This window comes from Carex rostrata, chromosome 6 (assembly GCF_964058835.1).
Source record: "Carex rostrata chromosome 6, lpCarRost1.2, whole genome shotgun sequence".
In the NCBI taxonomy this organism is placed as follows: Eukaryota; Viridiplantae; Streptophyta; class Magnoliopsida; order Poales; family Cyperaceae; genus Carex; species Carex rostrata.
The window spans coordinates 3,333,991-3,359,268 of NC_135923.1; the positions used below are offsets into that span (position 1 = coordinate 3,333,991).

The window sequence follows — 25,278 nt, forward strand, 5'->3', positions numbered from 1 at the left end:
AAAATAATTAAATAAATCAGACTATTATTCTAAGGTAATAACAGTTATTCATATCTCAACCGTTGATTTTCATCGAGATCATATAAGAAAAAATTCTTCATTAAAATTCACGCATAAAAAAAATTAACGGTTGAGATCGGAATAACAGATTTCTGTTGTTCTCTTGGAATAACAGCTGATTTATTTCCTCCAAATCATAGGTTGAAAAAAGTGTGAAAGATAGACCACCAATATATTTATAAAATATTATAAAAAATTACATCTTTAACTATGCTAAACAAACAGTGGGGCTATGACGTCAGGAGCATTAATCAATTGTCTATGACCGGTTAAGATATCATTAGTGCTTTCCAACAGAAAATTGCGAAAGCAGAAATATTTAAATTAAAAAGCTTAGGTGTTTCCAACAAAAACATTTAATAATTTTGTTCATTAAATATAAGCACAAATTAATAATTGATCCACTATTTTTTGTGTGTACCGGGTTGCAGATCGTAAGCATTTAATCTTGGAAATATTTAGTGATTCCTTAGCTGCCAATGATAAGGCAAATACACTTGCCCTGGTGATTTCATTGTAATATCAATTTTACCCTCCATCTTTTCTCTCTGTGTTTTTTTTTTGCTTAATCATCGCCCTGATGGCCTGATCACATATATTTTTTATTGAGAGTTGACCTCAATAAAATTAAGAACTGTCAAGCACAAAATATATATTTAGTTAAGTTTAAATTCTAAAATTTGTGAAATTATTTTTTAATTATTTTTTATAATCACGTCAACAATTATTACGGAGGAGAGAGCGACGAGAACGAGAATCAATAAAAATAGTTAGAAAATAATTTATTTTTAAAAAAATCTAAATTAAAAATTATGATACATCTGAAAAAGTAAAATAGATAGTATGTGTTTTATGCTTCAGATAATTTTGGACCAATCAATTTACATCGGACTGTCCAGTAAACTGTTTATTTCCTACAATATCCTTCCAATTCAAGTTGATTCGAACTGGTTCAACTGCTCCATTAAAAATTCATATAAGACCTTCGAATTCATTAATTTAGTGCAAATTGGAGAGGAGCAATGCAGTTCTACTATCTAATCAAGTAAAAAAAAAAATCTAAAATTATATATTTTTTTTATATAAAGATGTACTAGTGTTGTAAATAACGGTATACGGTCGTCGGACGGACAGGGTACCGCCAAGTAGAGGTGCTACTTTACCCGATATGGAACCGAACCAGATCCGATCCGGAACCGACCCAAATCCAATTAATTTGGATAGAGTATGGTTTAAAAAATACAATCGGTTAAATTATGAGTACGATTACAAAATTAATAATTTAATATTCGATCTGGATCCGAACCAAAACCGATACTGTAATGGGTAGGATATGGATTTTATTTAATTATTCAACCCATAACCGAACCCGACCCAATACCCATATAAATACCCAATAAAACATATATTAATAACTATTAATATATAAAAATGCAACTTTACGTATTAATTTTTTCATAAGCCGTGGTGAACCCAGTACTTTTACACGACTTCAATGTGAGAAAATATAATGCAGTCACATATTCGCTATGTTTATAAACACAGATGGATGTCAAACTTATTCCTTTCGTAACAGCCGCATTAATTTTTTAAATAAAATTTATTGCTATGAATACATCTTTCAATATTTGCCTTAATATTCTATGCATAATGAAACTTTATGCTCTCATTGATATGCCATTTCTACAAATTATTAGTATTTCATTCATAGATTTTTTGAACCATGGAAAAGAAAATCGCCATCTCTAATATTTTATTTTTTTAAAATTATATCTCTTCTTTAATATTTTTATTTTCAAAAGTTATTTCTCTCCATCCTCCTGAATTCAAAAGCTATTAACAAAAAATAAAAAAAAAACTTTTTAATATTTTTTTGTTACACCATGAGTACTCCAAACAATCAAGAATCAAATTCTGAAAATAATACAACCCAAGTTCCACAAAATATTATTGAAGACTTTAATGAGAAAAAAAAAATCTGTAGTATGAAAAGAGTACTTGTAAATGTTGAATCAATATGATAGTATTTTTTAATTTAGATAGATAACTTATAATTTAGAGTTATTATTTTTATTGTGTTATGTAGCATGATATATTTTATTATTTATGAATAAGATGAATAGTATAATTTATATATATATATATAGAGAGAGAGATGGGCTATGGTGCATTGCAATGCATAGGCACCGTTGTGCATTGGACCATAAATCACCGATTCAAAGTCCAAATGACCGATCCAAGCCGTTCATCTTGTTCTCCATATTAATATGTGCTTGGATCGGTCATTTGGACTTTGAATTTGGCAAATTGCGAAAGCAGAAGTATTTAAATTAAAAAGCTTAGGTGTTTCCAACAGAAACGTTTAATAATTTTGTTCATTAAATATAAGAACAAATTAATAATTGATACACTATTTTTTTTTGTGTACCGGGTTGCAGATCGTAAGCATTTAATCTTGGAAATATTTCGTAATTCCTTAGCTGCCAATGATAAGGCCTATACACATGCCCTGGTGATTTCATTGTAATATCAATTTTGCCATCCATCTTTCCTCTCTCTCTGGTTTTTTTTTTTTGCTTAATCATCGCCCTGATGGCCTGATCACATATATTTTTTTTAGAGGAGGATTCAAATGCCTCCATGTTTTTGTATCTCCATCATGCCTCTATCTCTCTTCATTATTTTTAAAGTGCAAACAGTCGATCCGAACCGCTCAACCTAACCTCCATACTGAAATATATTTGGAGACCAAATTTTATATTTTTAGAAATTTTTTTACTATTTTCTTAGATAGGTACAAAATTAGTAAATTTGAACCATCTAAAAACAGTATTTTCTTAGATAGGTACAATTAATTTAGTATAAAGTCAATCGGTCAAAATTAGAAGGTTAATAAATTAATTTTAGTGATTCGTTTTTTGAAACTTTTTTGACCGCTTGACTTTATACTAAATTAATTCAAATATTTAAAATTTTCAAATGTAGACGAATCACTCATAAAGTAGACAGATTTCAACGGTTCGGATTCGTCATTTGAAACCAATTTGATGAGTTTTAGAGTTAAGCTCACCAAACACTTTGGTGAACTTAAGAACACCCTAGTTCTACTATATATATATATATATAGAGTAAAGCTAGCGTGTGACATGCTCACCAAGAAAGTTTGGTGAGCATAACTCCAAAAGTATATCGGATCGACGTCAAATGCCAAATTCAAACCGTTGAAATCCATGTACTTCATGAGTGATGCATATACATGCAAAATTTTGAAAGTTTCAAGTTTATTTGCTACACGGTCAAGTGGTCAAAAAAATAATAAAAATTGAATATATAAAATAACTTATAATAAAATGTTCATTTCTTTGACCACTTGATCGTGTAGCAAATAAACTTGAAACTTTCAAAATTTTGCATGTATATGCATCACTCATGAAGTACATGGATTTCAACGGTTTGGATTTGACATTTAACGTCGATCCGATATACTTTTGGAGTTATGCTCACCAAACTTTCTTGGTGAGCATGTCACACGCTAGCTTTACTCTATATATATATATATATATATATATATATATATATATATATATATATATATATATATATATATATATATATATATATATATATGCAGATAACAAAAGGCATGACTTGACTAATTTTTTTCGCTCAAAGAAAAATTTCATATAAATTAATTAATGCGAAAAAAGTAAAAATATTTTACTATTTTTGCATTGTACTCACTTGATTTGTTTAGTCGGTTGATTTAGTCAGGTTCAGATCACATATATATATCCGTATATCCAGCTGCTCATGTGTACCAAACAAGAATATATAGGAAATTAATTATTAACCAAAAGAGTAGTTGGATAGGGGAAATAATCTTCCCCTTCTTTTGAATTAAACCACTTAATAAGTAATTAATAACCATTGACTTTGTCATATCTAGGTCCTATCATTAATATACTGTCTCCTATATAAAAATTAAAAATAATAATCGACAAGTGTATCGTGCATCTGCTTTCAGATGGAATGCAGCTTTCCCCCGTCTTATTCAGTTATGACCATTTTTATTGATCATGTATTTAATCAAGCTTAAACTAGAGGTATATATATATTTTTTAATTTCTTTTAAAAATAAATTATACAGCATTTTCTTGTAGTAGATGTAAAAATCAATGTTTTAAATAGCGATTATCGCATCAAAGCGGAAAAGCTAAAAAAAAACTATTGCGAATAGTGTAGCTATAGCAAAAGCTATTCTACATAGCGTTTTTTGTTTAAAAATTATATTTTATATTTCTACTAATTATCAACATTATATAAAGTCTCATAGATTAATAAGTAATACAAAATTAATTAAGAAATTAGAATATTTATATTGAACCAGTACAAAGTCCAAATGATTATTCATAATATTTCTAATAACATCATAAACTATCTATCTTTTTTCATTCAAAATAACTTAAGCATCATGGTATAAGTTATATATTTTTTCTATTAAAAAACCAAAGACATCATGGAATAAACTATCTTTTTATATTTAAAAGTAAAATTAATTGAACCTTGAAAAAATTAATCTTTAAAATTAATTTTCAGTTTAGGACTTTATATAAAAGCTTATGTAGCATAGCGTGCGCTATAGCGCGTAGCTTGTAGCGCAGATAGCGGACTGCTATTACCGCTATAGCGGTCGTAGTTGAAATAGTGCACTTTTATCCTATAGCGTAGCGTTTAAGGTCCGAAAACGCTATAGCGCTGCTATTGCATTGTTATATCGTGCTATTTAGAACACTGGTAAAAACAAAGGAATACTGAAAGCAATATTTACTACTGTGTATTTAATAGATAACTTATTAATTTATATTTCATTAATTTGATTTTGTAATTTTGGTAATAATAAGGTTAATATAAACAACTTTAACAGAAGTGATCTGTATTGGACAATTTTATCAATTTATCAAATCAATGGTTTCATCCCATTTTCTAAGCCACAGCCACCATTTATTTTCCGTAGTTTTATTCTCCGAGTAGAACTACGGTGTTTTTAAGTTCACCAAATTTTTTTGTGAACTCAATTCTGAAATCTATCGGATTGACTTCAAACTATGAACGCAAACTGTTCAAACTCATCTACCTTATGAGTGATATGTCTATATGCAAAAATCTAATTGTGTATAGAATCAAGTGATAAAAAACATCGAAAAATGAAATCAGTAAAATTAATTTATTATAAACCTTCTAATTTTGACAACTTGACTCTATATTAAATTAATTCAAAAAATTAATTTTTTTGTATGTACACACATCACTCGTAAGATAGATGAGTTTCAACTATTTAAATTCATTGTTTAAATCCAATAAATTTAAGTGTTCACTTCACAGAGAAATTTGATAAATTTAAGAACACCCTTGTTCTACTCTTATATTCTCCTTCATATATCCAAACAAAACTCTCTCCGCTCACTTATATACTATCTCCCTCAATAATTCCCTCCTTGTGGAACTAATACATCCAAACAACAATATTTCTTTTTTAAAAAAAAATACATAACACATAATTAATTATTTATTCATTTTCTTATTTGAATTTTATTAATTAATATTTGTAGCTTAAAGTTCATATATACAATTGGATAATTATTCATTTCATATATTCTTATTCAAATATATATTTGTGGATTATTTGCTCCATACTCGTTTCCTTCTGAGACGAATTTGATTTTAAAATTCACAGTTATTTACTATCTGTATTTGTATTCGTTTCTGCTAACAAATACAAACTAGCATTAATTGTAGCCGCTCTGAATTCAATCCTTGTACACTTTTGTGACCAATACTCTCTACTCTTTCCGAGATGCATTCATATTATTTTGTGTACATGCATGATTCATTAGTCAAAACCCGGCCAGCTGTTCATCTGTACTAACCAAGAATAGCTAATATATATCGAGGTCCACTCGTTTAATTTATTTAATTTAATTGATTTAATCAAGTTCAGATCGTATATATGCACGGCCAGCTGTTCATCTGTACTAACCAAGAATAGAAAATAACAAACCATCAGCGTTGTTGCATGTGAATATAATTTATGTAAGATTAAAACAGACACTGTAGTCTGTAGATCACATTCCATAAGGTCAGCTATTGCGCTAGATCTGAATTGAAAGCAAGAATCATTGACTTTGTTAAATTTAGATCCCATAAATGTGCTTCCTCTATTTGAAAAATAGGGAAAAATAAGAATCCATTTTTATCGATCATTATAATCCATTTTGTATATAGAGTTCTCACGTCTTATTGAGTTATGGCCATTTTTATCGATCATATATTTAAGTTTAAACTAAAGGTATATCTATTTAAAATAAAATAAAAACAGAAAAAAAAAATTAATAACGTTCAATGATATCGAACTGCATAAGAAAATTTAAAAGTGAACTAAAAGTGAGGTCCTTTCTTTCAGAGATGGCAAATATATACAAAAGTGAGATCTTGGCTTTCAGAGAAGCCAAGAGGCAAGAGGTAGATATCCTCCGCTAATATATTATTAGAAAACCATATAAAGAAATTGCATGCAGCTGTTGTCTATACAATATTAACTACAAAGTCAATGTCTGAACAATAAAACAAATTTAATAAATTATATATTTTGGTTGCTTCCACGCAATTTCATTCACCTAAAGACAAAAAAAAATAAAAAAAAATAAGTACAACTGCAAAATAATCATCAGAAGTTAATCAAATTTATTATTGCAATTAGACTAAGCATCTCAGTTTGCTTTCTGGCCTGCACGCCTATATAATCAGACCATCTTTGTACTCTCCAATTAATACAATCCTCTTTATAACACACTACTGGTAAACACTTCAAAAGAGAGAGCGAGAGAGAAAAATGGCAGAGACAGTTGTGGAATTTTTGGTAAAAAAAACTTGCCAATTTCATGGCCAATTTTGTGGCGAACGAACTGAAGCATTTGGGTGGGGTTGGGGATAAAGTTCAAATGATGCAGACAGAGCTGATCCGAATCCAGAGCTGTCTGAAAGATGCAGACGCGAAACACAAAGGAGATGCGGGAGTGCAAAATTGGCTGAATGAGCTCCGTGATGTGGCCTACCGCATCGAGGATGCAACCGACACGTTCCTTGTCGAAGTTGAAGATCGTCGCCAAAAGTTCCTCAATAAGATGTTCCATAATACCATTAAGGTAAAAACCCTCCACAAGCTTGGCACTGATCTTGATAACATTCAGAACGAACTCGATCGAATCTTTAAGAGCAGGAACGACTACGGAATCGTAGTGCAAGACATTGTGAGAGAGGAAAGTCAGGAAACCATATCGCCTTTTCGAAGAGAGACATATCAAGAAGTAGACGATACTGAAGTTGTAGGCATGGAGGCCGACAAGAAGAAAATTCTGCAGCTGATGCTCGCTGAGGATCCACCTAGGCGCGCCGTCATAACTATAGTAGGTGCCGGCGGTTTAGGAAAGACTACTCTTGCACATATGGTATACCGAAGGTAAGAGCAGATTTTCTTTTTTCAACTATGTTTTAAGCTTTTAATGAGATAAATTATTGCAATAATAACGACTTCAATAAGTAAGAGTTAGAATTGTATCAACATTATCATTTTGACCGCTGCTAGATGTCTACAATCTAGATGTCTACAATGCTACTGTCTCATGATTTATTTGTTAATAATGATTATCTATTTGTTTATAGTAATTAAAGAACTGATAGCAACAATGATCGATGTTAAACAATCGATATAGATATGTACAAAAATTAATAATGGCGCGAATGACATATATATAGTGATTTGGAAAAACAAATTAGATATAGTCATTTCTAAGAAATAATTAAGTAGGTCGATTTATGTACATAATGATTGGATGGAACCGTCACCTTCTCCATTAATTTATTGCTCAATAGTTACTGAGATCTCAGTAATACATGACTGCAGCGATGACTATTTGTTCAAAAATAGTGCTAGAAATCAATCTAAAAGTATTTCTTTTTGGCTTTTATATCCAGCGCGAAGGAGAAGTTCGACTACCATATAATGCTATCAATCTCTCAGCAATACAGTCTAATTGATGTGGTGACTAAGATGCTTCTGAAGCTGGAGAAATCTATACCCGAGAACCAACGTTTGGAAGATTTAATCAGCACGCTCAAAAGTTCTTTAATTGGTAGAAGGTATCTGATTGTTCTAGATGATGTGTGGACGGAAGATCTGTGGATTAAACTAAAACATATATTGCCTGATGACAATAATGGAAGTCGGGTACTGATGACAAGCAGAAAACTCGATGTTGCTAAAGCAGCAGACTCTCAAATAGAACCATACGAACTCAAGTTCTTAGATGGTAAGAAAAGCCTAGATCTCCTTCTGAAAAAGGCTCTCCCCAATCAAAGACCTGACGAAGAATTCCTTAACCTTGCAAACCAACTATCAGAGAAATGTAAGGGCTTACCTCTGGCTTTGATAGTACTTGGTGGTCTCCTTTTTAAAAAAAGAGGAGACTATCTTGAGTGGGAGAGAGTGTTGCATACATTTGATTTGGATTCAGATTGCAAGGATTGCATGGATGTCCTGGCTATGAGTTACAAGGATATGCCTTATTATCTCAAGGCATGCTTTATGTATCTTGCTATTTTTCCTGAAGATTATGAGATCTCTGCAACAGATCTCATCAGAATGTGGATAGCTGAGGGGTTCATACCATGCAAAGAAACGGCAACAAAAGAGGAAACGGCTAAGAGGTACCTCGACGAACTTTTTGAAAGGTAGTATTTTTTTTTTCTTCTGATGTTATTACAAGTATCATACCTCCTAATTTTATATATAATATGTACTGTTATAATTAATTTCGTCTTTCAAATACCTTCTACCAAGTGTTATCCATCTTTTTTTAAAATATGTTGAAAAAAGGTCTTTCTAAATTAGGTATTCTTAGTTTACAAAGGAAACTGTAAATAAAATTTGATACTAAAAAACGGTCCTGATTAAGAATATAATCGAAATTTGATATTTAGGAGATTGGAGGATACACAATTATAACTTTTCATGAGGAATTTGGATTATAAAAATATAGTTCGAATTTTTAATGTAATTCCAAATTTTTAACCAACATATATGTAGAATCAAATATTTCTCTCCAAATCTGGAGCATAATTTATAATTCCATTAACTTTTTTTTTTTTAATTCAGTGCATCTTAATAATCTGCATCAACCAAAATTAATCATATCTTTTATTTTGGTATTAATGATACTATCTGGTTAGGATATATAAACCTTTATTATGGTTGGAATACTTTCAGTAGTTTTCTAACTTGTTTATAAACCAAAATTAATTAATTCAGGAGTATGATTCAAGTATCAAGGCGATCCACATATGGTTTGATCAAGAGGTTTAGAGTGCATGATCTTCTTCGCGACTTGGCAATGCATGAAGCCAGGCAACAAAACTTTCTTACGGTTTTCGCACAAGCACCAGATGTCAACCAGCCCAACAGAGAAATCCGACGTGCTTCGCTTCAATACCATGTTCAACCACAACAGAAAAATCCGCAATTCCTGGAATATTTAGGTCCAAATACTCGTTCTTTACTACTGTTTGGGTTAGGCTATTTTAGTGAAACCCAGATGCCCAACTTCTCTAATTTCAGGCTACTTAAAGTTTTAGACCTTGTAAATGTCAAGAACGATGGTGGTGACCTAGCCAAGGAATTTGAGAAATTGATTCATTTAAAATACATGCGATTTAGAAGATGCCACATCAATTTTTCTTCATTTTCCTTTCATCGTATGAAGACTCTCGAAACCTTAGATTTTAGACAAACTGGTATTGGAAACCCTAATTTCTCATGGACATCTGGTACATTGAGGCATGTGCGGTGTGATCTGTATGTTCTCGAACTACCAAACTCAACTGTTGACCTAAGAAACCTCCAAACCTTGAAATGGGTATCGATTCCGAGATCATTAGATACAAAATTGATCCTTTTAAACAACCTGCGTAAGTTAGGTGTTTATTATGAGTTTGAAGATTGGGTGGGAATGACTAATCTATTTGGAAAACTGCCATCTTTGGTCTCCCTAGCGATCAAAGTAGAGTTTTTCAGTAATCTCCCAATGGAAATTGTATACCCAAAAGCTCTCCCAAACTATCAGAATTTACGTTCTCTATACTTGCATGGATGGTGGTCCAAGACTACCACCTTAGATGCTAGCTTGTTTCCACCACGTCTCATTAAATTGACACTTTGCAAGTGCTACTTTCGGCAAAATCCTATGCCGGAGCTTGGAAAGTTGAAGAACCTAAAGAAACTTTCCTTGCAAGATGCGATGGAGAAGGTCGCGCAGTTTTCAGCAATCTGTTCAGAAGAATTCCCAGTCCTACAATACTTGAAAGTGGTTGACAGTTGGTTGGAGGATTTGGTGGTGGAAAAGGGGATCATGCCAATGCTTACGTACCTCAAAATAAGTCCGAATGTAAAGTTGCAGTTACCTCCTGAGCTACAACATGTGACTGTTCAGCTGGAATCATATTATTAGTAATTAATAGTTAAATAGCCAAATCTATCCGCAACTACATACTTTTCCTTCCCCCCTGCCCTGTTTATTTTTTTTCTTTAATAATATTTTATTGTTTGTAATATTCAGTACATTTCTTATGAATTCCTTATGGAGGAAAAAGGAGTGTAAATTAATGTTTCGTTTGAAGCAAAAAAGGAAAAAAAAATTAAAACAAATTTAGTTCAACTAGCTAGTGAATGTGTTACATTATGAATGTGTTATATTATTAATGCCAGTTAGGGTGGGGGCAATTAATGCTCTATATGAATGTGTTACATTATTCCATGATATGCTCAGAAATATAATTCGTCCTGAGTATATATTGATTAATTGCCAGTAGCTGTTTGATCCTTTTTGAAATTCCCCTCTTACAAAAATTCAAGTAATGCTTTAAGATTCGTGTCAATATAGGAAGTATGGGCCGGATTCAATCTTAAAACAGTGAAGTGCCTTAGGTGATATGAATTCTTACAATGAGCTGATAAGTCTTTTGATTAGATAATTATCTTTTCAAGTGAGGCTATGGTAAGCTATGGTAATGTATTTATATTTTTAAAGTCTAAACAGTTGATATATACTATTTAATATGACCTACATGTGAAAATCTACTTGCAAATCAAATTTGCAGTTATAAGAACTCTTTTCCTATTTTTTAGAAGTACTTAATTTTAAAATTATGGACCATCCAAATTAAAACAATAATTTTCAACCTATCAAAAATAATATTAAAAATATTCTAAAAAATATAAAATGTGGTCTAAGTTTAATAGTTGAAATTAACTATTTGAACTAGTGTTTTGAAAAAAACCGGCCGGTCTAGAACCAAAGCAGACCACCTGTGGAACCGATTCGTACTGACTCAAATTATGGTTAAAATCTAGACCGGTCCAGACTGAGGACTAATCCGGGCAGTTCTAAATTCTTGGACCGGACCAGTCGGACTATAACTGTGCTAATTAAACCCAGACCAGACCGTAGTCAAAACTGCTTTTTTTTTTAACAATTTAACCTTTTTTTAATAAAATAACAAATCCATTGACTGGAACAGAGCTAGAAATGAACTTGAACCGGACGGACCATGTGAATCTAGACCATGGTTCTAGCACAGATTTGGACCCTCTTTATCGTCAGTCCGGGCCAAGTCGGATATTGACCACGGTTCGACTCAGTACGGATCGGTTACACGGTGGTCCGGTCCGGTCCTAGACCAGCTAGTTTTTTCAAACCACTAGACCATTCTAACCTGCCATTAGACCATCAGACAACCCGATTCCATTGCCGAAACAAAGGCTTGGGAAAATTAAAATGGGCCGAACTGGGCCGTGGATTGAGAAATAGTAAAGGCGCGCTCTTTCTTCCCCGCCTCGTCGCAGGTGCCGCTCTCTCCACTCCAGCAATGGAGCTGTCCATCAGTGGAAGCGCTCTCAAGACCTTCAACCGCTGCATCACGTGCCTAGCACGCATCGGCTCTGAACTCGTTCTCCAGGCCTCCCCTTCCAAGGTTCTCCTCTCTCTTCCTCTTTGAGACCTTTTCCTTTTCCCCATTTCAAAATTTTGGTCCTCAAGGGATATATGATGATTAGGTATTGTTGATTTGTTTCCAAAGATGTTTGAGCGAGAATTAGCAAAGTGAGAGAAAAAAATAATACTTCATTGCTGGAATACTGGTAAGTGATAACTTGGCTAAGTCGGTTACTTGAAATTAGCACTGTTATAGAGGCACTTTGGATTCAATTGAAGTCTAAGATGAACACAAACCGAACCACTACAAATATTTCAAAAAAGTAAAGAAATTAAATGTACATCAAGACATTTTGAGATGGGTTTAGTACCGGAATCTCATACACACTCTTCTTCCGACAGCTGGAGCTCCACACATTGAATGCATCGAGATCCGCATACCAGTCGATTTCTTTCACCCCGTCTTTCTTTGACATATACACAGTTTCTTCTTCGAGTGGTGCGTCAGATTCCTCACCTGATCCTCTGCAATGTAGCATTCTTCTCAAGGCGGTAATATCTGTGCTTCGCACCCCACCCACATCGGTTGACAGTCTAGCTGTGACCCTTCCGTCCTTTGATGCAGCCAAGATTCAGTTCTCTCTCCATTGTCTCCATGGTGATCAACTGTCTCTTTCTTCTTTCCATTTTCAATCTTATTTGAAAATGGAGATATCTCAAAAAATAGTAAAAACAAAGTCTAAAAAATGTAAAATTTAGTCTGCAATTACATGCTCATATGAAAATCACGACGAAACGTTTCATACCTACTAAAATATTTGGACTTTGAAAACAAAAATATTGATCCGTAGTATGCATAGTACCATAGCCTCACTCGGATAAAGATTATTGTTTTTATTGTTGACTGTTGACAATTTATGTTTATTAATTGTGGCACTCTTTTTTGTTAGTCCAAGTAAACTAAAATTAAGCAAATAACTTTAGATGTCCTTATTTCAGAGTTATGGCGTACCTATCATCAGTATATCAGGAACAAATTGGTTATATCTTTTGACTTAATATCAACAGTGAAATATTCTTTTGCAAATAACCAAACAGTCGTTGTTCATCAATTACATGCATGAAATTTATCTGATGTTATCTAAGACGTGATAACATACTGGAACTACTTTGTAATTTTGCATATGCACCCAGAGGAAACATTAAAACCTTTAATTTGAATCCTAACAAACAGGTTTGAAGAAGATATACTGGATCACTTGCAATTCAGAACCCGAGATTCAACATTTGTCATTGGACCGGTCCCACTTTCCCAGTAGTCTGGTGGTCCGGCCAAGGGATTTATCTCGCCTTCTCTCCAATTTTCAGTCTTCATTACATGAAATTACTATAATTGCCACTGAGCCTGCAACTGGGACCCCAGATGTGACTAGAGATATCGGTGGCAAGGCCGTGGAGTTCCGTAGTTATATTGATCCTGCTCAAGGTTCTCTTTCTCTCTCCTTCCATATGAAAATGTACTTGCAAACTAAATCTTACATTTTTTTTTAGAACTTTTTTACTATTTTTTTAGATACAGATCAACCACTACTTTTGAATGGTCTTCAGTTAAAAATCAATTGAGGCCCGTGCTGCAGTTCTATCCTTGCACGAACAAAAACCAATTTTCACAGTTTAAATTTTCTATTCAGATTTCTAGCACAAATTGTTTCAAGTAATCATGACATTTATAATGTAACTTTTACATGACAGATAATAATGATGCTAAGTTGCACACACAGCTGTGGATAGACCCTGCAGAGGAGTTTTTGCAATACTCGCATAGAGGCAACCCGGTTGATGTCACCTTTGGGGTCAAAGAACTGAAAGTTAGAGCTCTTTTCTTTTTGTTTCAGTGTGTGTGTGTGTGAGGGGGGGGATCCATATCCTCTGAGGAAACAGAATATTTCTGTGTTTGGATCACGGCCGTCTGATCGGAATCTGGGCCAATTCGGCCCAAGGTGAAACGCACGGGGCCGCTTTAATAGTCGCGCAGGTTCTGATTGGACGGTACAGATCCGAACAGAAATATATTCTGTTACCTGAGGTGTCACAAATTTGGGGGGTGGGGGGCGGTAGGTGTCCTAAAGTATCGTCCTCCTTATTTTTGAAGTTTAAAATTCAAATTGGTAATTAAACATTGCGGTTTTTTATCAAGTCTGTCTTTGCTGTCATTTTAAAATTCATAGAAACCTCGTTTCATTTCTTAAATTTTAAATAATCCCAACAACAGCCTTAGCTGGGATTTCTGTGCATTATTTGACAAAAAGAAAACACAAATTGCAATATTTAGTTACTACTCCACAAAACTCTGGGACCACACAATATATGTACAGTGCCTATGGAATCAATTTATGTAACTTCTAATTATTTTGAATTTAAAATTTCCCCTTTGATAATTTTACAACAGGCTTTCTTGGCATTTTGTGAAGGATGTGAGGTTGACATCCACCTTTTTTTTGAGAAAGCCGGCGAGTTAGTTTTCTTGTATCAGCTTTTGGATTCTTTCTCCTCCTGTGTTAATCTCTAAATTTTGCAAGAGTATTTGAATTAATATTTCAACTTACCCAAAACATTAATTTTTCCATCTTGTCAGACCAGTACTCATGGCACCTCGATTTGGACTAGATGACGGATCGAGTTCAGATTTTGATGCCGGCCTTGTTCTTGCCACTATGCTGGTGTCGCAACTCACTGAAGGGGTCAACAGAGATCAGCACAGTGTACCGACAGATGAGGCTGCTTGGGCCCCGCAGAAGGAGCCCGGTGAGCCAGCTCATACACCGACTGGAGTTGAGAATGCCTCTGCCCATACTAAGATCTGGTCAGATCTTTCTGGTACGTATGTTGTACCAGTGTTGCTTTAACATATGCTGTTGTTCTCTATACCTAGTTCAGTGCCTTGAGTAACACCACTGTACTTTGCAAAGCGCAGAACGGTCTGTGATATGGATCTATATCTCACATTACAAAGTTCAAACAGTCGATCAAAACCGCTCAACATGATCTTCATATCAAAATGTACTTGGAGACTAAATTTTACATTTTTTGCAATTTTTTTAGATGAGTAAAAAATTACCTGATCTAAAGATTCGGAACAATCCAAAAGTAGTGCATTTCTACCTATTTAAAAGAATAGTAAAAAAATTCTAAAAAATGTAAAATTTTGTTTCTCAGTACATTATCACATAGAGATTATGGTGAGCAGTTCGGTTGACTATTTGGACTTAAAAAAGCAGAGACATGAATCAATAGCAAAGAACAATGGTTTAGATTGCAATAATTACCATAGTGCCACTGTGTATTGTACTGCCAATCAGGTTTGTTGGCAATAATTACAAACGTAATCTGTCAGGTAATACGCTTAGCTCTCAATATTTTGCACCATGAGATTGCACTACTCTTTACTGATCAGTTTAGACTTTAGATGGTAGTTTATGTCACTGCCGTACCATACTGTACCAATGCCACGGTAATTTTGCGGGGCTCTTCATGCCGGCAGTTATTTTTTTTCCTCTCTCTTCTATTATAGGTACTGGTGCAAGAAACTCTCAAGTTAGTAGAGAAAACCAGGTCCAACAAGAGCAACAGGGGAACCCTATTTTTACTTCACAACACCTCATTAGAGATCTTAATGTAAATGCTCTTCCAATGGCTTCGGGCCCACAAAACACAGACAATGCGTATCCTTCTACTTGTTGCTATCTTACTATATTTTATTTAAGAGGGGGGTTAAAATGTTCCATTGTTTTTGTGTCTGAATTATGCCTCACATCCTTATCTCCGTTTTCAATGTCCAAACAGTCGATCCGAACCGCTTAACATGACCTCCATATTAAAATGTGCTTGAAAAACAAATTTTATATCTTTTTGGATTTTTTTTTTTTACTATTTTTTTGGATAGGGACAAAATCATTGTTAGTCAGAAGATTCTAGACCATCCAAAAACAGTGATTTTGTATCTATCTAAAAAATAGTAAAAGATTTCCAAAAAAATATAAAATTTGGTCTCTAAGGACATTTTGACATTTTAATATGAGATCATGGTAAGCGGTTCGGATCGACTGTTTGGACTTTGAAAACGGAGATAAGAATGTGAGATATTATTGGGGCATGAAAACAATGGGGCATTTTAACCCTACTCTTATTTTTATTTTTATTTTTTAGCTCTAAAGAATGGATTTGTCTAAATTCCAAAAGAAAAAAGAGAGATGCTTTCCTTCACAGAAATTTGGCAGACAACAAAGAATGGAAACCGATACGGCGGTTGAGCCACAAGGTTTGATTTATACCATTAATTTTGAAACTAGACCTCAACATTTCTCATGTTTGTGTCTAAACCAACATTTTTGCAGTTATCAGCACATAACAGCCAACGGTCAAACCAATGCTAATTTTAAGAAAATGAGACCAGATTGTCTAAATTGGCTTGGCACGATTTCAATAAACCAATCTTGTAATGGTTCAACATTTGGAAACATGAGAAATGTTTATTTTTTTTCAACTACGTCTAAATATTGTGTTAGTTCTTATTTGTAGAAGGTTCTATCTAAACCAGAGTAAAATAAAATATAGGTTTACTACATCTTTGTTTACTTCCTACAATTTTTGGAATCACTATTTACATTTTTTTCTCTCAATTTAAACTATTAGTTATGGTGTTTGGAAGCAACCATCATTCGCAACACCATCGAAGCAACTGGGTGGGGCCCGAGGATGATGACGAGGATGAAGACGATGAGGAATTATTCGTGCAATCAACTCCGAGTTTTTGACTAACAATTTTCTCTCGAGTAGCAACATGTTAATCGAACTTCCCAGTTAAGATGATCAAAATCTGTTATTCTATCTTTTAATGAAACTCCAACCTCAAAATTTTAAGCAGGGCCCACTGGTAAATACCTTCCTTTTTTAATTGAAATTATCCCTTTTATGTTTTCTACTGGTAAATACCTACCTTATAAATACAAATTAGCAATTTTATCGTTTATAATTAAAAAAAATAACGGTGTTTTTATGGGTTAGCTCTCTTATAAAATACTAAATGTGAGGTTGTAATTTAGTGGTTAGAACTCTATTTTGTGACCGTAAAGACTTGAGTTTAAATCTCAGTTGCCGCACATTATACGCTTTACATTTTAGCTTTCCAATCTAAATTTTCCAGTTCTACCCCTGATACCAATTTTGGTGTTACATTGTAGATTTTTATGCTAAATGTGTAACTCTTCTACACTGTTCTTGTGTTATTAGATTTTCTTTTTTATTCATAGCATCTTTAATTATCTTTGTTTTTAAAATTTTACATGGAGGCATTATGCAGTTACCATCTACAAGTTGGATTCAGGTCTTAATTTATTTGTATTTCTTTAATTTTTAAAATGATGAATGAGTGGTTATCACCAGTGTTTTAAAATGCGGTTTTGTTCATGCATGCAGAAGGCCACTGCATACCGCATATGCGGATTTGTATGCGGAAGTACATATGCGGTTTTACTATGCTTTGTTAAAGAAATATAGATAAAATAAAACTAATTTATATCTAAAGACTTGTTTAGTCTAGTGATTTGTGCTCTTTACCACATTGTAAAGGTTATAGATTCTAATCTCCTCCACCGCAGAATGAATTTTAGGCTTTTTTCAAGTCCGTATGGACCGTATATGTGCTTGTATATTTAAAACTGCATGAACTTGACTGCATGAAATTTTGTATATTCAAAACTGCATGTGCTTGACCGCATGTTAAAATACGATTTTAAAAAATTCAAGAAAATAGCAAAAAACAATTGGGCTTCAGTTGGGTTATTTTTGGGGTGGGGATTTGGGGTTGAGTTGGTGTTTGAAGAATTTCAAAGCATGCAATATTTTCCGCTGTAATAATAAAACGGGTATAGATCGATGTGGGTACGTGCATATATATTTTGGTAGACTTATATTTGTAGGTTTGAATGGTATTATGATGATGTGTAGGTTTGAATGGTATTATAATGAATTTGGGTTTTATATTGTTGACCTTTGTAATGTACTCATGAAGTTAAGTTTCAGGTGATGAATCTTTGGTGTTAATTGTTTTTTTTTGGCATACTCAGTTAATATATTATAAAGTCTGGTTTTATAATCTATTGGTTTGTGAAATGTTAAATATGTGCCCTCTTCAACTGAAAGAGAAACTCTGGGTTCAATTGTTAGTACTTGAAGACAAATCTCTAATGGTAATAAATTATAGTGGAGATTATTGATGTAGTAATTCCTTAATCTCCAATTATTGCAACTTCCTTCAATCATCCTAGTTCATTTCAGTACCTGTCCATGAATGAATAGTAGTGGGAGGCTACAGTACCAAATTACCAATGAATGTGACTCTTAAAATTTTTCCAAAAGAAAAGCAAACCATAGAGACAGAATGACCCCCCTCCACAAAAGTAATATCCACTCTCGTCAAAAAACATTGACTACTGTACAAAGTCTTATCCACGCCACTTCCAGGAGCTTACCTTACCTCCTCAGATTTCAACACGAGTCTGTTCTTTATTCTTTACACATTTCTAAATTTTGGTTGCTTCCACGCAATTTCATTCACCTAAAGACGAAAGGAACAAAACATTAAAAAAAAAAAAAGTACAACTGCAAAGGTCTTTCTAAATTTTGGTTGCTTCCACGCAATTTCATTCACCTAAAGACAAAAGGAACAAAACATAAAAAAAGAAAAAAAAGATAAATAATCAAATTTATTATTGCAATTAGACTAAGCATCTCAGTTTGCTTTCTGGCCTGCACGCCTATATAATCAGACCATCTTTGCACTCGCCAATTAATACAATCCTCTTTATAACACACTACTGGTAAACACTTCAAAAGAGAGAGAGAGAGAGAGAAATGGCAGAGGCAGTTGTGAAATTTGTGGTAGAAAAGCTTGCCAATTTCGCGGCGAATGAACTGAAGCATTTGGGTGGGGTTGGAGGTAAAGTTCAAATGATGCAGAAAGAGCTGATCCGAATCCAGAGCTGTCTGAAAGATGCAGACACGAAACACAAAGGAGATACGAGGGTGCAAAATTGGCTGAATGAGCTCCGTGATGTGGCCTACCGCATCGAGGATGCAACCGACACGTTCCTTGTCGAAGTTGAAGATCGTCGCGTAAAGCACCTCAATAAGATCAAGAAGATGTTCCATAAAACCATTAAGGTAAAAACCCTCCACAAGCTTGGCACTGATCTTGATAACATTCAAAACGAACTCGATCGAATCTCTAAGAGCAGGGACGACTACGGAATCGTAGCTGTGCAAGACATTGTGGGAGAGGAAACCATATCGCCTTTTCGAAGAGAGACATATCAAGAAGTAGACGATACTGAAGTTGTAGGCATGGAGGCCGACAAGAAGAAAATTCTGCAGCTGATGCTCGCTGAGGAAACACCTAGGCGCGCCGTCATAACTATAGTAGGTCCCGGCGGTTTAGGAAAGACTACTCTTGCACATATGGTATACCGAAGGTAAGAGCAGATTTTCTTTTTTTAACTATGGTTTAATCTTTTAATGAGAAAATTATTGCAATAATAACGACTTCAATAAGTAAGAGCTGCTGCTGCTGCTATTATCAACATTATCATTTTGACCGCTGCTAGATGTCTACAATGCTACAGTCTCATGATTTAGTTCTTAATAATGATTATCTGTTTGTTTATAGTAATTAAAGAACTGATAACAACAATGATCGATGTTAAACGATCGATATAGATATGTACAAAAATTAATAGTTGTGCGAATGACATGTTATATATAGTGGTTTGGAAAAACAAATTAGATATAGTCATTTATACGAAATAAGTAGGTGGATTTATGTAGATAATGATTGGATATTTGGATGGAACCGTCACCTTCTTCATTAATTTATTGCTCAATAGTTACTGAGATCTAAGTAATACATGATTGCAGCGATGACTATTTGTTCAAAAATAGTGCTAGAAATCAATCTAATAGTATTTCTTTTTGGCTTTTATATCCAGCGCGAAGGAAAAGTTCGACTACCATATAATGCTATCAATCTCTCAGCAATACAGTCTAATTGATCTGGTGACTAAGATGCTTCTGAAGCTGGAAAATTCTATACCCGAGAACCAAGGTTTGGGAGATTTAATCCACATGCTCAAAAGTTTCTTAAATGATAGAAGGTATCTGATTATTCTAGATGATGTGTGGAAGGAAGATCTGTGGATTCAACTGAAAGATATATTGCCTGATGTCAACAATGGAAGTCGGGTTCTCATGACAAGCAGAATTATCGATGTTGCGGAATCAGCAGACTCTCAAATACCACCATATGAACTCTACTTCTTAGATAGTAAGAAAAGCCTTGATCTCCTTCTCAAAAAGGCTCTCCCCATTAAAAAACCTGACGAAGAATGTCCTAGCAATCTCCTTGACCTTGCAAACCAACTATCAAAGAAATGTAAGGGCTTACCACTGGCTTTGATAGTACTTGGTGGTGTCCTTTTAAAGAAAAGAGGAGACTATCTTGAGTGGGAGAGAGTGTTGCGTACATTTGATTGGTATTCAGATTGCAAGGGTTGCATGGATGTCCTGGTCATGAGTTACCAGGATATGCCTTATTATCTCAAGGCATGCTTTATGTATCTTGCTATTTTTCCCGAAGACTATGAGATCTCTGCAACAGATCTCATCAGAATGTGGATAGCTGAGGCGTTCATACCATGCAAAGAAACGGCAACAAAAGAGGAAACGGCTAAGAGGTACCTCGACGAACTTTTTGAAAGGTAGTATGTTTTTTTTTTTTTTTTTTTTAATTTCTTCTGATGTTATTACAAGTATCATACCTCCTCCTAATTTTATAATTTGTACTGTTATAATTAATTTCGTCTTTCAAATACCTTCTACCAAGTGTTATCCATCTTTTTTTTTTAAATATGTTGAAAAAAGGTCTTTCTAAATTAGGTATTCTTAGTTTACAAAGGAAATTGTAAATAAAATTTGATACTAAAAAATGGCCCTGATTAAGAATATAATCGAAATTTGATATTTAGGAGATTGGAGGATACACAATTATAACTTTTCATGAGGAATTTAGATTATAAAAATATAGTTCGAATTTTTAATGTAATTCCAAATTTTTAACCAACATATATGTAGAATCAAATATTTCTCTCCAAATCTGGAGCATAATTTATAATTCCATTAATTTTTTTTTAAATTCAGTGCATCTTAATAATCTGCGTCAACCAAAATTAATCATATCTTTTATTTTGGTATTAATGGTACAATCTGGTTAGGATATATAAACCTTTATTATGGTTGCAATACTTTCAGTAGTTTTCTAACTTGTTTATAAACCAAAATTAATTCAGGTGTATGATTCAAGTATCAAGGCGATCCACATATGGTTTGATCAAGAGGTTTAGAGTGCATGATCTTCTCCGCGACTTGGCAATGCATGAAGCCAGGCAACAAAACTTTCTTATGGTTTTTGCACAAGCATCAGATGTCAACCAGCCCAATAGAGAAATGCGACGTGCTTTGCTTCAATATCTTGTTCAACCACAACAGAAAAATCCGCAACTCATGGAATATTTAGGTCCAAATACCCGTTCTTTACTACTGTTTGGGTTAGGCTATTTTACAAAAATCCAGATGCCCAAGTTCTCTAATTTCAGGCTACTTAAAGTTTTAGACCTTGTAGATGTCAAGGACTTTGGTGGTGTCCTAGCCAAGGAAATTGAGAAATTGATTCATTTAAAATACTTGCGATTTAGAAGATGCTACTTCAATTTTTCCTTATTTTCCTTTCATCGTATGAAGACTCTCGAAACCTTATATTCTAGTGAAACTCGTATTGTAAACCCTAATTTGTCATGGACATCTAGTACATTGAGGCATGTGCAGTTTGGTCTGGGTGATCTCGAACTACCAAACTCAACTGTTGACCTAAGAAATCTCCAAACCATGAAATGGGTATCGATTCCGAGATCATTAGATACAAAATTGATCCTTTTAAACAACCTGCGTAAGTTAGGTGTTTATTATATGTTAGAAGATTCGGCGGCAATGACTAATCTACTTGGAAAACTGCCATCTTTGGTCTCCCTAGCAATCAAACTATCCAAGTTTATCATAGATATCCCAATGGAGATTGTATACCCAAAAGCTCTCCCAAACTATCAGAATTTACGTTCTCTGCACTTGGATGGAGGGTGGCCCGAGACCGCCACCTTAGATGCTAGCTTGTTTCCACCACGTCTCATTAAATTGACACTTTGTAATTGTAGCTTTCGGAAAAATCCTATGCCGGAGCTTGGAAAGTTGAAGAACCTAAAGAAACTTTCCTTACGATTTGTGGTGATACACTCGAAGTTTTCAGCAATCTGTTCAGAAGGATTCCCAGTCCTACAATACTTGAAAGTGGCTGATGATGAGTTGGAGGATTTGGTGGTGGAAAAAGGGGTCATGCCAATGCTTACGTACCTCAAAATACATCCGAATGTAAAGTTGCAGTTACCTCCTGAGCTACAACATGTGACTGTTCAGGAATCATATTATTAGTATTTAATAGTTAAATAGCCAAATCTATCCGCAACTACATACTTTTTCTTCCCCCCTGCCCTGTTTGTTTTTTGTTTTTTTAATAATATTTTACTGTTTGTAATATTCAGTACATTTCTTATGAATTCCTTATGGAGCAAAAAGGAGTGTAAATGTTTCGTTTGACTAGCTAGTGAATGTGTTACATTATGAATGTGTTATATTATTAATTCCAGTTAGGGTGGGGGCAATTAATGCTCTATATGAATGTGTTACATTATTCCACGATATGCTCAGAAATATATTATTGCCGGTAGCTGTTAATTTGATCCTTTTTGAAATCCCCTCTTACAATAATTCAAGGAATGCTTTAAGATTCGTGTCAATATAGGATGTATGGGCCGGATTCAATCTTAAAACAGTGAAGTACCTTAGGTGATATGAATTCTTACAATGAGCTGATAAGTCTTTGATTAGATAATTATCTTTTCAAGTGAGGCTATATATGGTAATGTATATTATATAACTGTCTATGCTATGAACTAGTATTTATATTTTTAAAGTCGTATCCTATTTAATATGACCTACATGTGAAAATTTACTTGAAAATCAAATTTTACTGTTATAAGAATTATTTTACTATTTTTTATTTAAGTAAAAAATCACTTAATTTTAAAATTATGGACCATCCAAATTAAAACAATAATTTTCAACCTATCAAAAGTAATATTAAAAACATTCTAAAAAATATAAAATGTGGTCTACATGTACATTTTAATATAGGAAGCAGATAATTAACCCCGCACCCCCCACCCCCCATTTATCCCCGTAAAAACTTTCAAAAATAATGATGGAGGGACCGCTCAATCATAAATAAATTGTTAGTGTTTAATTTGAAGCATCAAAGTATTTATGTTGAATTTGCAAATATTAATCCATATGCAAAGATATCTATTTATGAAAGAATAAATCAATTAATCCATTAAATGGGGGATGAGAGTTATTACGCGGTCCCTAGTTGGAAATTATTGCAGAGATAAATGGGGGGTGGGCGGTCCCCCCATCCCCCCATGATTAAATGGAAATTATTGAGTGGTCCCCCCATAAATAAATAATTGGAAACCATTAAATAAATAATCCCCTCACTCAAATGATGTAACATTGTAGATTTTAACTTTCCAATCTAAATTTTCCAGTTCTGCCCCTAATACCAATTTTGGTGTAACATTGTAGATTTTTATGCTAAATATGCAACTTTTCTACACTATTTTTGTTTTATTAGATTTTTCTATTTTATTCATGAGGAGGGTTAAAATGCACCCTCCTTTTTGTGCTCCTAACGTGCACTCTCCCCTCGTATCTTCATTTTCAAAGTTCAAATAGTTGATTCGATCCTTCCAACGTGTTCTTCATATTAAAATGTGCTTAGAGACCAAATTTTACATTTTTTAGAAATGTTTTACTATTTTTCAAGAATTTTTGATTAAACTAAACAATAATAAAAAATTCAGCAAAGTGATGATTTTAAAAAATTCTGAAAAAATAGTAAAAAAATTTCAAAAAATGTAAAATTTGGTTTCCAAGCACATTTTAATATGAAGAACACGTTGGAATGTTCGAATCAACTATTTGAACTTTGAAAATGAAGATATGAGGAGAGGGTGCACGTTAGGAGCACAAAAAGAGGGTGCATTTTAACCCTCCTCTTTATTCATAGTATCTTTTATTATCTTTGTTTTTAAAATTTTACATGAAGGCATTATGCAGTTACCATCTACAAGTTGGATTCAGGTCTTAATTAATTTATTTGTATTTCTTTAATTTTGTAAATGATAGATGAGTGGTTATCACAACGCCTGGACCCCACTGATGATGACGTGTCTCCTTGATACATTTTTGTAAGGTGGACTGGTTCTATCGATTAATCCCATTTTTTATTCTCTTCTCTCTCTGTTTTTTTTTTCTTTTCAAATGAAAGAAACGCCATTAAAATGAAGAGAGTTTATGGGCTTAAGAACCGCTGTCAAGTATAAGGTAGAAATTAAGTTAATTTTGCTACACTCATGTAATTAATTTGTAATTGTTTTAAGCGATTACGTTAATAATTATTACTAAAAATAGTTAAAGTAACTGAAATGAAAGTTACAAAAACAGTTAGAGAGTGATTTCTTCAATAAAAAAAATTCTCTATTAGAATAAAAGGTAAATCTGTATTGAATGCTCATATGCCTTATAGGTTAAGGCTAAGGTGCTATGGGTTGCATAGAGACCTACAGTGCTACGACTCAATATTCGAGTTTTCAAAATTCAAACGGTCTATCCGAACCGTTCATCTTGTTCTCCATATTAATATGTGTTTTATATTATATTACGAGTAATGTTTAGGTGCTATGGCCTTCTGTGCAATTGTTTTAAAAAATATATCGTATATACTTGAAACTATGTTGATAGAAAAAATAGCCATAAAGAGTCAAAAATATTGATAATTTGTACCAGTGTTGTAAATAACGGTATACGGTCGTCGGACGGATAGGGTACCGCCAAGTAGAGGTGCTACTTTACCCGATATGGAACCGAACCAGATCCGATCCAAAACCGATCCAAATCC

The 25,278-nt window shown here is 33.6% G+C and overlaps 3 protein-coding genes and 1 long non-coding RNA gene across 4 annotated transcripts; all 4 read left to right on the plus strand.

The window, feature by feature from the left end:
* The first annotated feature begins 7,018 nt into the window (after positions 1-7,018).
* On the plus strand, positions 7,019-10,751 carry LOC144555270 (putative disease resistance RPP13-like protein 3). Its single transcript, XM_078303548.1, has 3 exons — positions 7,019-7,367; positions 8,168-8,847; positions 9,425-10,751. The coding sequence occupies exons 1-3, from the start codon at positions 7,059-7,061 to the stop codon at positions 10,617-10,619; spliced, it is 2,184 nt and encodes a 727-aa protein (XP_078159674.1). The 5' UTR covers positions 7,019-7,058; the 3' UTR covers positions 10,620-10,751.
* Positions 7,402-8,144, plus strand: LOC144555848 (uncharacterized). Its single transcript, XR_013512139.1, has 2 exons — positions 7,402-7,576; positions 8,092-8,144. It is a non-coding gene; the product is annotated as an uncharacterized LOC144555848 (long non-coding RNA).
* A 1,210-nt stretch (positions 10,752-11,961) lies between the features above and the next one.
* LOC144556146 (uncharacterized) lies at positions 11,962-17,080 on the plus strand. Its single transcript, XM_078304636.1, has 9 exons — positions 11,962-12,141; positions 12,504-12,759; positions 13,336-13,587; positions 13,854-13,969; positions 14,551-14,615; positions 14,737-14,978; positions 15,673-15,823; positions 16,379-16,419; positions 16,794-17,080. Exons 1-9 carry the CDS (start codon positions 12,037-12,039, stop codon positions 16,913-16,915), a joined length of 1,350 nt encoding a protein of 449 aa, XP_078160762.1. The 5' UTR covers positions 11,962-12,036; the 3' UTR covers positions 16,916-17,080.
* A 1,869-nt stretch (positions 17,081-18,949) lies between these two features.
* LOC144555039 (disease resistance protein RPP13-like) lies at positions 18,950-22,855 on the plus strand. Its single transcript, XM_078303239.1, has 3 exons — positions 18,950-19,630; positions 20,144-20,911; positions 21,500-22,855. Exons 1-3 carry the CDS (start codon positions 19,014-19,016, stop codon positions 22,689-22,691), a joined length of 2,577 nt encoding a protein of 858 aa, XP_078159365.1. The 5' UTR covers positions 18,950-19,013; the 3' UTR covers positions 22,692-22,855.
* The last annotated feature ends 2,423 nt before the right edge of the window (positions 22,856-25,278 follow it).